General features: G+C 51.8%; 1 protein-coding gene across 1 annotated transcript; it reads left to right on the forward strand.

The window, feature by feature from the left end:
* The first annotated feature begins 2,675 nt into the window (after nt 1-2,675).
* On the forward strand, nt 2,676-10,001 carry POLE4 (DNA polymerase epsilon 4, accessory subunit). Its single transcript, XM_078876801.1, has 4 exons — nt 2,676-2,845; nt 4,130-4,214; nt 6,524-6,565; nt 8,274-10,001. The coding sequence occupies exons 1-4, from the start codon at nt 2,696-2,698 to the stop codon at nt 8,285-8,287; spliced, it is 291 nt and encodes a 96-aa protein (XP_078732927.1). The 5' UTR covers nt 2,676-2,695; the 3' UTR covers nt 8,288-10,001.
* The last annotated feature ends 1,520 nt before the right edge of the window (nt 10,002-11,521 follow it).

Raw genomic sequence — 11,521 nt, forward strand, 5'->3', positions numbered from 1 at the left:
TGAGGATCAACTTGTAACGGTGGGCCCCGTGGTCATATATGCAGATTTATTTATTCAACAAAGCCCGGGATTTGCTCACAAGTGACGACACCACATGTATCCCTGTGTTTAAGAACCGAGCAGAAGAAATTATCCACAGCTCTGGCTGTCGCCTGATGATGCTCGCTGAAATTACCGGCGAAATGTCGTCCTCAAATTGTAAATGTTGTGTGTTTACTCTCCAACACACCGGTGTGCTGAACTAGTAACGAAATGGCACGTTCTGTTTACGTGACAACCCTTACTAATTGGCTGTCTGGTAGTGGCAGGTTTAACGACACGTTTATATTTAATCCAAAACACCTCTTATGGATGCTATTTGTTTATATATATACAGGAGACCCTTGAATATCGCACGGGTTACATTCCTGGAAAGTGCCGCGAAAGCCAAAACGGCGATATTCAATACTTCATCCTTTCCCTAAATAATGAATGGGGTTCGGTACACGGCAAACAAAACTAGACTTCGCAGCCGAAATAAGTAGTGTGTGCCAAATCAAGTTAAAACAATAGAAATACACATTGTAAAACCCACGATACAAAAACGCCCGTAATCAATCGTGGTGGTATTTGGCTTAGGGAATTATTAATTAATAAATGTTCACATTGGGAGGCAGAAAGAGGAACACGTGGGGTTAGAGCAGCGGTCCCAAACCTTTTTGGCACCAGGGACCGGTTTTGTGGAAGACACAATTTATCACGGACCGGGGGGGGGGGCGGTCATCATTGTGTCTTTCCCCCTTTTCAAAAAAGCTCTCCATCCGGCGACGTTTGTTTTTTGACTCATTCTGGCTGCTCGAGGCGAGAGCTTGTGGGCTCACCAACACTGTGACTGATACAAGTGCGCAGTGCGTAGGAGAGCCGCTTTGGTGGGGGTGGGAGGGGGCGTTTCGGCGTCACGGTGTTAGATGCAACAGCTCTGGTTTAGTAGTAGGTTTTTACCCTTTAAATTTGTACAAAACTGACACCTTTATACAAGGCACATGTTTGCAATAACCACAACACAAGCAGTCAAAATGCAAACAAAAAGAAACAACTCTGATAATGATATGCACTGTCCTTGAAGTTGGTTATTGCAAACATGATGCCTTGTATAAAGGTGTCAGTTTTGTACCAGTTTAAAGGGTAAAAACCTACTACTATATTTTGCCACTGGTAAAGGAGATGTCTCATAGTGTAAAAGCAGCTCTGGTTTAGTTTGAAGGCGTCGGAGGACCCCCCCCCCCCCACACGGTGGAGATTTACTCCGGGTCCCGGACCCCCCTTTAGACGACCCTGCCTGTGGATGGACTCCACCCCGTCATAGGAACGTGGAATTCCCACGACTCTACAGTAGGGCTGAACGATTTGTGGGAAATATCTAATTGCGATTTTTCTGACAGATATTGCGATTAATTTTTTCAAAGTCAAGCTTCAGTTCAATATTCAGTGTGTAATAGATTTAAAACATGTGATGGAGCATTACCACGTGATACCATCAAAATATGAACTGCTCCTATATATTCCAATGCAAGGATGAGAACTTTAAAGATATGAATTGCTTCCAACATGTATTCATGAACATTTTTTTTATTGAAATAGAACAATCAAACATAGAACAATTGTTAAGTTAAATAAATAAAGTTATAATAAAAAGAAATAAAACAATTCCAATAAGAAATAGGACTTTTCAATCTCAAAAAATCGCAGAATTTGAAATTTACTAATCGCATTGTTTCAAATTGCGATTTTGATTTGAAATCGATTAATCGTTCAGCCCGACTCTGCAGGGGCCGTCCATAAATGACGTCACGCACCTAGGTGGGGGGGGGGGGTCAGACATTTGTGACGATTTGTGACGAGGGGGGGGGGTTGAGAAATGTGACATCAGAGTGCAGCGCCACATTAAATTCGCACCACAATGACAATAGTTTAAAGCGATTTGAAGCATGTTTTATTTTCAAAATGGAAATATGGTATTTGAGGGGGGGTCTGACTTTTTGTGACGCCATGTGACGAGGGGGGTCAAAAATCGTCTAAAAATCGCGTGACGTCATTTATGGACGGCCCCACAGTACCGGCTCAGCACTTGCAGACACAACGAACGCACCTCGCACGCGACCACGTGGACGCTTTCCCGCGTTTTTGGGCTTTCGCGCGTTTTTTCATGTCGCGCGCGCTCCGGCCAATCACGATAGGCCGCGCTCATGCGTGATAGAAAATCCAATCGCGCTTCCGAGGTCGTCGCGTTCTCTACGAGACCCCGCGCAGCGTTCACTTTGCATTGCATAGCACGGATAAGCAGACTGGAGCGCACCACGTGCTGGCGCGGAGCCAATCGTGTGGCGGGATCGGAAGGGGGGGGGCCGCGCGAGGGTAAACGTCAACGACTCTCGATTCCGATTCATGCGTTCCGATCCACGGACTTAATTTCCGTTTTGGTGATCGATTCTCTTTGACACAAACCATTTGGGCATATTATTGGCTCCCTTCCCCGCCACCATTCTCCTCGACTCGTCGAGATAATCGATACAGTTTGCCACGGATTCGAATGCGCTCGCTGGCTAAACCAAAGTCTAAATTTGGGCTTCTAATCCGGGAATCGATTCGCGTGTCGGCGGTGTCGTGAGCGAGTCGAGGAATCGGTTTGGCCACCACCACCACCACAGTCAGTCCCATGGCGGAGGCGGCAGTCGTAGTTGTAGGGGAGGAGGAGAGGCCCAGGCTGAGTCGTCTCCCGCTCAGCCGCGTCAAGAGCATCATGAAGGCAGACCCCGACGTGGCGCTCGCAGCCCATGAGGCCGTCTTCCTCATCGCCAAGGCCACGGTGTGTGTGTTGTGGTGGTGGTGGTGTGTTGTTGTGGTGGTGGTGGTGGTGTGTTGTGGTGTGTTGTTGTGGTGGTGGTGTGTTGTGGTGGTGTGTTGTTGTGATGGTGGTGTGTGTGTGTTGTGGTGGTGGTGTGTTGTGGTGGTGTGTTGTTGTGATGGTGGTGTGTGTGTGTTGTGGTGGTGGTGTGTTGTTGTGGTGGTGGTGTGTTGTGGTGTGTTGTTGTGGTGGTGTGTTGTGGTGGTGGTGTGTTGTGGTGGTGTGTTGTTGTGATGGTGGTGTGTGTGTGTTGTGGTGGTGGTGTGTAGTTGTGGTGGTGGCGTGTTGTGGTGGTGGCGTGTTGTGGTGGTGGCGTGTTGTGGTGGTGGCGTGTTGTTGTGGTGGTGTATTGTTGTGGTGGTGTGTTGTTGTTGTGGTGGTGTGTTGTGGTGGTGTGTTGTTGTTGTGGTGGTGTGTTGTTGTTGTGGTGGTGTGTTGTTGTTGTGGTGGTGTGTTGTTGTGGTGGTGTGTTGTTGTGGTGGTGGTGTGTTGATGTGGTGGTGGTGTGTGTGTTGTTGTGGTGGTGGTGTGTTGTTGTTGTGGTGGTGTGTTGTTGTGGTGGTGTGTTGTGGTGGTGGTGTGTTGTGGTGGTGTGTTGTTGTGGTGGTGTGTTGTTGTGGTGGTGGTGTGTTGTATAAACTTCGCCACTGGGGGAGACAAAGGCGGACGGGCGTGGTGCTGGCCACCCACCCCGCCGCCTTTCGTGTGCCACAATGCCGGCCTTCGTAGGTGATGCTACCGTCTCTACCAGCACTGGCCCCAACAGTCTGTTAAGACTATACGGATGACGTTTGTGTGGTACACCTAGCCTGGCACATGCACACGTGTGTGTGCGTGTATGGTTCACCTAGCCTGGTACATGCACACGTGTGTGCGTGTGTTGTGCACCTATCCTGGCACGTGCACACGTGTGTGCGTGTGTTGTGGGGTGCACCTAGCCTGGCACATGTGCGTGGCGTGTACAGGCGACCCGAGTTCGTTTCCCGATCACGGAAAATATCGTTGACGATTATCTGAACCGGTCCTGGGCCTCCCCTAGGTCGACTCGGCCTCAAATGAATACCTTGTGCGGTGCGTAGTAAACATCTACAACTAAGGAGACAAAGGCGGCCGGGGGTGGTGCTGGCCACCCACCCCCTCGTGTGCCGTGCCGGCCTTAATAGGTGCTACTCGCTAACAGCACTTGCCCCAACAGTCTGTTCAGGCTATACGGGGGACCTTTGTCTTTGTGTGCGCGCGTGGCAGGAGTTGTTCATCGAGGCCATAGCCAAGGACGCCTACGGATTTGCGCTGCAGGGAAAGCGGAAAACCCTGCAGAGGAAGGACCTGGGTGAGGGCACTCACCTCACTCACCAGCTCACCTCACCAAATCAATGAAACTGACAATTCCACCCCCTTGCCATCGAACCGTCGCTTCTTGTTAAATCCCCCGGAAACCACGTGGCATTCTGGGGGGGGGTGGGCGTGATGTCACGCGGCATTGGTCGCTGAACACGAACTCACCACCTCGCTCACGTTAGCCGGCTCGCTCGCCTCGCCATCCGCACCAGCACCAGCGTACACAACCCTCACCAAGCACAGAAGCTCGCCCTCCTCACCTCGGCTTGCTTTGCCCAGACAACCCCGGAACTAACCTCGCCCATGCCTTACCAGCTGATCCACCCGCCGATTAAAATCTCCCTCGCCCAGCGCGCCTCACCCATATGGCCAGATATCAGTTACCGCCTCACCAGCCTCACCTGACCCCTCGCCCAACTCACTCGCCATCCCCCAGCACCAACCTCGCTCACCTCACAACCCCGATCATCGCTCGCCCCACTCAAACCTCGCCGACGAGCATCCTGCGTCACGCCGCCACGCTCACCTCAACTCACCTTCGTATTTTGTTTGCGAATGGAAATACATTACCTGGAAAAAAATCTCCCTCGCGACGAGGGATTCGTCACCCGTGTGGCCATCGATGACACCGTAAATCCCCCCCCCACCCGAAAATTACCGCCCCACGTGCCCTCATCCCCCCCCCAACTCCCAGAGAAAGGGTCAGCCGAGGCGATACTCAAACCCGCACGCTCCGAGGGTTGTTGATGGATCCGGCGTCGCCCGGCTCTGCGCGCCCGGCCCATTGTCTCTCCCCTCCACGTGGACGCGATGTGCCGCCAGGCCGCACACCGCCGCCAACCTCCCTCGTGCCGGGTGGAGCGGTGGCGCAGCGGTCGGCGCGACGTCGCCACGCGGACGATGTGTGCCGTCAGGCCGGTCTCTCGGTGGTGGTGATGTTAACTACCTCGCCTGGTGTGCAGGAGGCCATGGGTTCGATGCCGGACCCTGACGCCTGTTTGGGGTTTGCATGTTCTCTCCGTAGTCACGTGGATTTTTCTCCAGGTCCTCCAGTTTTTCCCTCCACATTTAGAAACATGCGTTGAAGAGTATTTGGCTGCTATAAATGTCATTTGTGGCCAGGTTGCTTCTGAAAAAGAGCTCTATAGCTCAATGGGACTTACCCGGTGAAGTATTTTTGTTTTACCTTACTACTCCGTCACCTCCCTTATGCTGGGTGGAGAGAAGTCCAGGGAACTCGAGCCAGACGCCTCGCGGCCAAAAGGGACAATGACGGCTGACGGTTGAGACTAATAATGGAGCGGCAGCCAAGGAACGGCACCCGTCCGTCAGGAGGAACCACCGCGGAGGAGATGGAGCGAGGTGCCGGGTCGATCGTTGGATCGTAGGATCATGACAGGTGGCGGTGGCTTGGAGAGTAAACTAAACTGTAAAAGTGTTTTTTCTGTAGCTCTTTTTGTGGAAGTGACCTGGCTATCACAAATGATAGCTCATGTGGAATTTTTTAGCGGCCAAATATTAAGCTCGTGTTGATTCTAAATGTTGAGGGAAAAACCGGCGGACACGGAAGAAAATCAATGCAGCCACGGGTAGACACGAGACGCAAACTCCAAATATACAGCAGGCGGGGATCGAACCCACGACCTCCTGCATACCAGACGAGGGATTTAACATCTCACCACCGCCTTCATCTAACAGTGGATTGATTATGGCTGATGATGATGATGGCCGCTGAGAATACGCGTGCGCACGTTTTACGAGCGTGAGTGCGGTGAGGTTGTGTTTGCGCCAGAGGTCGCAAACGGGTTTTGATTCCTTACCCGTACCCGGCCGCACCAAGGTCGCAAACGGATTTTGATTCCTTACCCATACCTACCCGGCCGCACCAGAGTCGCAAACGAGTACCCGTACCCGGCCGTACCCGTACCCTACACCCGTACCCGGCCGGGTACGGGTATCGGGTACCTGATTGCGACCTCTGGGATGAAGCCATGTTGCAGGCGCGGGTGGGTTGATTCTAGGAACTTGAATTGTGAGAAGAGACAAGACGTTGGGAAATGAGTGACAAACGGTTACTCACCAGTGACTCACGGCCTACCCGTACCCGGCCGCACCAGGGTCGCAAACGGCTACCCGTACCCGGCCGGGTATCGGGTAGGGTATGGGTATCGGGTAGGGTATGGGTATCGGGTACCTGGTTGCGACCTCTGGTTTGCGCCCCGACTGCTCTCACCCCCTCCTCCTCCTCCTTGTCTCCCTTTTTTTGTGGTGCCGCTGCCCTCGACGTCGTTCCTGCCGCAGACAACGCGGTGGATGCGGTGGACGAGTTTGCGTTTCTAGAAGGTGAACAACGACCTCCTTTGCCGCGTCTCCACGCTCGCCCGCTCGCCATAGCTCGGGCAAAACACACGCACGCACAAAGACAAAGATCCCCCGTGTAGTCTTAATAAACTGTTGGAGCAAGTGCTGTTAGCGAGCGGCACCTATGAAGGTCGGCACGGCACACGAGGGGGTGGGTGGCCAACACCACGCCCGGCCCCCTTTGTCTCCCTAGTGGTGATGTTTACACACCGCACCAGGTATTCCGTTGAGGCTCCACACACAGCTCCACGTCTCGCCTAAGATTGTTACTTATCGCCGACAACCACAGGAGATCAGGAGATGGGTCACCGCTTGCGTTAGGGGCCACGGGGGTGGCAGGTGTGGTGGGGGGGGGGTTCTGCGTCTCGCCAGGGCCCCTCTCCCGCGAGTGATGACCGTCACGCGCACCCCGTGCGGTATCAATTTCTACGCCGCGGCCACACCTATACACCGCAATTGATTCGCATAAAGACGTGCGATCGTGTGTCCGTGGCTCGGGTCAGCAGCGTGTATTTTGCGGCTAATTGATGGCAGGTTTTGCGTTATTTGCGGATGTGTGTTATCCGGGCCGTCCCTGCTTCCCCAGATAATCACCAGGAGCTGACAGCTTGATTTTTATTCATTTCGCAGTTTTCTGGGCGCAGGCACAAAACGTCGAGCGGCCAGCAACGAGCAGCGCCGCTCTTGCAGCCATCATTTGATAAAAGAGTTGGCGGGGTTTCTTGAATCGAGGGAGGTTGTTGTAAGAGCATTTGGAGAAAAGAGACGATGATTGTTTACTACTCGTGCGTCCAGATACCGGTGTTTAGCGTATTTTTTTGTCCGACGCATGCAGTCAGTTCGCGTGCCCCCCCCCCCCCCACAGCTATTAGCACCCGCTACAATCGCCGCAGTGCGTGCGTTTAACCGCGAGCACCGCGCGCGTCTCGGTGCCTGGAGGGCGTTAAAGTTCGCGTGACAAGCGAGCCATCGCGCGCCGCGATACAAATCTGCCAGAAAATTGCCCGCAGATTGCCGTGTATGGACAGCTGCCAATGGGTGCGCCCTTCCAACGTTCGAGGCGAGATGCGACGTACCGTCTGTTCTCATATCACGCGGTTGTTTCGTTCCTGAAGAACGCCGCGTTATGGAAAAATTGCGTTGTAATAAATAATACAGGGTGGTAAAGCACAGTCCGCGATAACGCGTGAGATGCGTACGCAGGCTGAACAAAGCTTGAGGTGCGTGGGTAGCGGCTAAAAGCATCCAGCAGCATCCCGCCTTGTGCGAAGCTACGCCGAGGCAGCCGTACAAACCGCTTATTCCTATCGCTCGACACAGTTCTGCTCACTCAAGCGCGTTATATCCAATTAGCTTCCGCCTTGTGAAAAAAAGCATTCCCTAATTACATTCGTCGCGTGATGTGCAATTCGCGTTATCAAAGCAACGCGTTAGAGGTGAACGGGCTGTACGGCGCTTTGGGTCGCTGTGCCTTTTAAAAAGCAAAGGCCCGTAAATACGTAGCCTTGTTATTGTTTCTAGATTTGAAGCTTTCGTGACTGATTTTATTATTTTTTTATTAATTTTTATTTCATTTTTTACCTACGTGACTTTACCGAAATAACTAGCAGTATGGAGCCTTGTTATTGTTGTTATCATCGTCACGCGCCCAGCGGTCATCTCTCTCCCTCCACTTGCACTTTGCCCCCAGGAGCACTGGACTAGCATCGCCCGGGTCGGAGGTCGGCCATTGCTCACCGGCGCCACCGATGAACCGGCGGCGCTCGCCCATCGTCCGCAATCAACTCCTGGCGAGGGGGGACTGCTGCTTCGGCGTCTGTAGCCGTCTGCCGAACTGGTCACTTGCTGTCCACCGCTGAGTTGATCAGTCGCTCGAACCAAATCGCTCTCTCGAAACCCCAAGTTTCATCCAATGTGTTCATTTGTTGAATCGGAAATTCTTCTTCTCTGTGTGACTGACGCCGCTGTAAAGCAACAGCTGTCATTTTACATCGAGGTGGCTGAGCCGGATGATTGCGTCAGTAGTAGCGGAGTGGTGCATCGCCGCTCAGATGATGCCTCCTTGTATATATCTTGTGCGTCTGTGGGGGTCCCTCTTTGCGAGTATGGTTCTGTATGTGAATCTATAGATTTCTATGAGTCTATGGTGCTCTGTGTGGGAATCTGTAGATCTCTGTGTGAGGCTATGGGTCTCTGTGTGAGCATGGTTCTGTATGTGAATCTATAGACCTGAGTCTGTGGGTCTCTTTGTGAGTATGCGTCTCGGTGTGAATTTATACATCTTCTGTTGCTGATGTTGATTTTCAAGTAACAGCTGTAATTTTATATTGAGGTGGTTGAGCCAGATGATTGCGTCAAGAGTGGCAGAGAGTGGGGTGTCACTGACGATGGCTCCTCCGTATTGGTGGATCGGGCGTTGAGTCGACGTTACATGTTGCACGGTTCCGTTCCGGGTGACCACAATCCTTCGTCCAAGTAAGAACTCGGAGAGACCGGGATGGAGTCGCATTTGCACGAGAGATTGACCTGGGCCGCAATTAATGACGAGAGCAAAAACAAAGGACAGCAAAAAATCAACCAATTAGAAGTCGGAACAGAAATAGCAGTGGTACAGAAGAAATCGAAAACGGGGGACAAACGTAAATCACTGTTAAATAAAATTGTTTCCTCTAACAATGGTTTGGACAAATACAAAATTATATTAACAGCGACACATGCAAACGCATTTAGGATGATTCTTGCACTAATGTGTGAACACACGAGGGCACCGTTACTTGGCAATCGCACAACTTAATCGCCGCCTGTAACAGCTTTGCCCGCGTCTTGGCGAGTAGTTGCAGCTCGTCGATGACGCGGTATGTCTGGCCCCGCCCCTTTACATCATAGCCCCGCCCTCTCGTTAGACCACCAACTGCCCAGCCCACACCCGGGATTGCACTGTGGACCAGAGGTCGCAACCGGGTACCCGATACCCGTACCCTACCCGATACCCGTACCCTACCCGATACCCGGCTACCCGTACCCGGCCGGGTACAGGTACGGGTACCCATTTGCGACCCTGGTGCGGCCGGGTACGGGTAGACCGTGAGTTACTGGTGAGTAACCGTTTGTCACTCATTTCCCAACGTCTTGTCTCTTACAATTCAAGTTCCTAGAATCAACCCACCCGCTACTACAACATGGCTTCATCCCAGAGGTCGCAATCAGATACCCATACCCGGCCAGGTACGGGTACGGCCGGGTACGGGTACCCGTTTGCGACCCTGGTGCGGCCGGGTACGGATAAGGACTCAAAACCCGTTTGCGACCTCTGCTGTGGACCAATTGTGTGGATGCGCGTGTAATCAGATGGGCGTGCGTGATTTTTCGAACCTGTTTATTGTGTGGAGTTATGATTATTAAATTGACTTTTACTCTTGATCAGAATGGTTAAGTTTGAAATGTTGAATATCTATGCATCGGAAAGCACTTTTCCACTTGAGGTGGGTCAGATGGCTCAAGATGTAATTTCGCAAAGCTGGCAAAGCTGAGAGTCTGGGTTCGAAACCAGGTGATTAAATCTGCGATTAATCCGGGCTCTTGGTACGCAGTGAGTTGATGGGCTCAGCCCAGTCAACAATGACTTACACAGAGACCCATAGATTTAAAGAGACCCATGGACTTAGACTGGGTTGTGATTAAACAGAGTTGTCAAGTGTTGTGAGTTGATGGTCGCAGCCGTGTCTCCAATGGCTGCACAACAACAACAAACAATCCCATTAATAAAAATTGTAATGCGCTTAATTTGGCTACATTTCAACTCTTGAGTAATAAAACAAGATATATTGCTTTTACCGTCGTGTTTATGAACATTACTCTATTGTAGAGTGGGTGAGAAAGTGCTGACCCCTACTGTGTGTGCACCAGAGAGCACGTGAACATGTCTCGGAGGTAGCTCTGCGTTATCCGCTTTCTGCGGGCCGTTCTTTTAACAACACCAAGGGCTCCCGAGTGGGGGGTTCAGGAAGACAAATTACCGTGCCGCATGCGTTAAGTTACTCGGGACGGAGCAATAAATAAAAAATTCTAGTTCGTAACAAAACGTAGCATTCATTACCGACGCTGTAACAGGAAAACACCCAAGCAACCAACTCGTGCCAAGTGCGGCGCATCTCGAAAGCGAAGCAGAATGGAGCCTGGCTCGTACTATACTCGCATCGGGGGACCGCCGCCACCATCACCAGGACTTGCCAGGTGTTGTAGAAGCGACGCCGGGAGGTGTGGCCAGGAGATGGCAGCGGTGCCGAGTGTCTCTCCGGTTCCCTCTCGCGGAAGCCGAACTTCGTGTGAGGTGGTGCGGTGGTGCGAGATGTTGACTACCTCGCCTGGTATGCAGGAGGTCGTGGGTTCGATCCCGACCCTGGCGCCTGCTGCTGCTGTATATTTGGAGTTTGCGTCTCTCTCATCATCATCATCACGGTGGCTAGGAGATGTTAACTACCTCGCCTGGTATGCAGGAGGTCGTGGGTTCGATCCCGACCCTGACGCCTGCTGCTGTATATTTGGAGTTTGCGTCTCTCTCATCATCATCACGGTGGCTAGGAGATGTTAACTACCTCGCCTGGTATGCAGGATGTAGTGGGTTCGATCCCGACTCTGACGCCTGCTGCTGTATATTTGGAGTTTGCAATGTCTCTCTCCCCGTGGTCGCGTGGATTTTTCTCAGGTTTCTTGTTTTTCCCCTCGTTTAGAAACATGCGTTTAGAGTATATGGATGTGATACATTTCCACCTGATAAGCCATTTCATTGGGCTATTAATTGTGGCCTGGTCGCTTCTGATAAAGAGCTGTATAGCTCAGTTGGCCTTACCTGGTCAACTAAAATAAAAATCATATTCTATGGTTCTTTCGGTAAAGTCACGTAGATAGAAAAACATAATTATAAAGAACCATATAACA

This window comes from Lampetra fluviatilis, chromosome 46, assembly GCF_964198595.1.
Source record: "Lampetra fluviatilis chromosome 46, kcLamFluv1.1, whole genome shotgun sequence".
Classification (NCBI taxonomy): Eukaryota; Metazoa; Chordata; class Hyperoartia; order Petromyzontiformes; family Petromyzontidae; genus Lampetra; species Lampetra fluviatilis.

What these genes read in the sequence shown, in the direction of transcription:
- POLE4 (XM_078876801.1), top strand. Translation starts at nt 2,696, where the DNA reads ATGGCGGAGGCGGCAGTCGTAGTTGTAGGGGAGGAGGAGAGGCCCAGG. An exon ending in TCCTCATCGCCAAGGCCACG is followed by an intron (nt 2,846 to 4,129) that starts GTGTGTGTGTTG and finishes CGCGCGTGGCAG; the next exon opens with GAGTTGTTCATCGAGGCCAT. An exon ending in CCTGCAGAGGAAGGACCTGG is followed by an intron (nt 4,215 to 6,523) that starts GTGAGGGCACTC and finishes TTCCTGCCGCAG; the next exon opens with ACAACGCGGTGGATGCGGTG.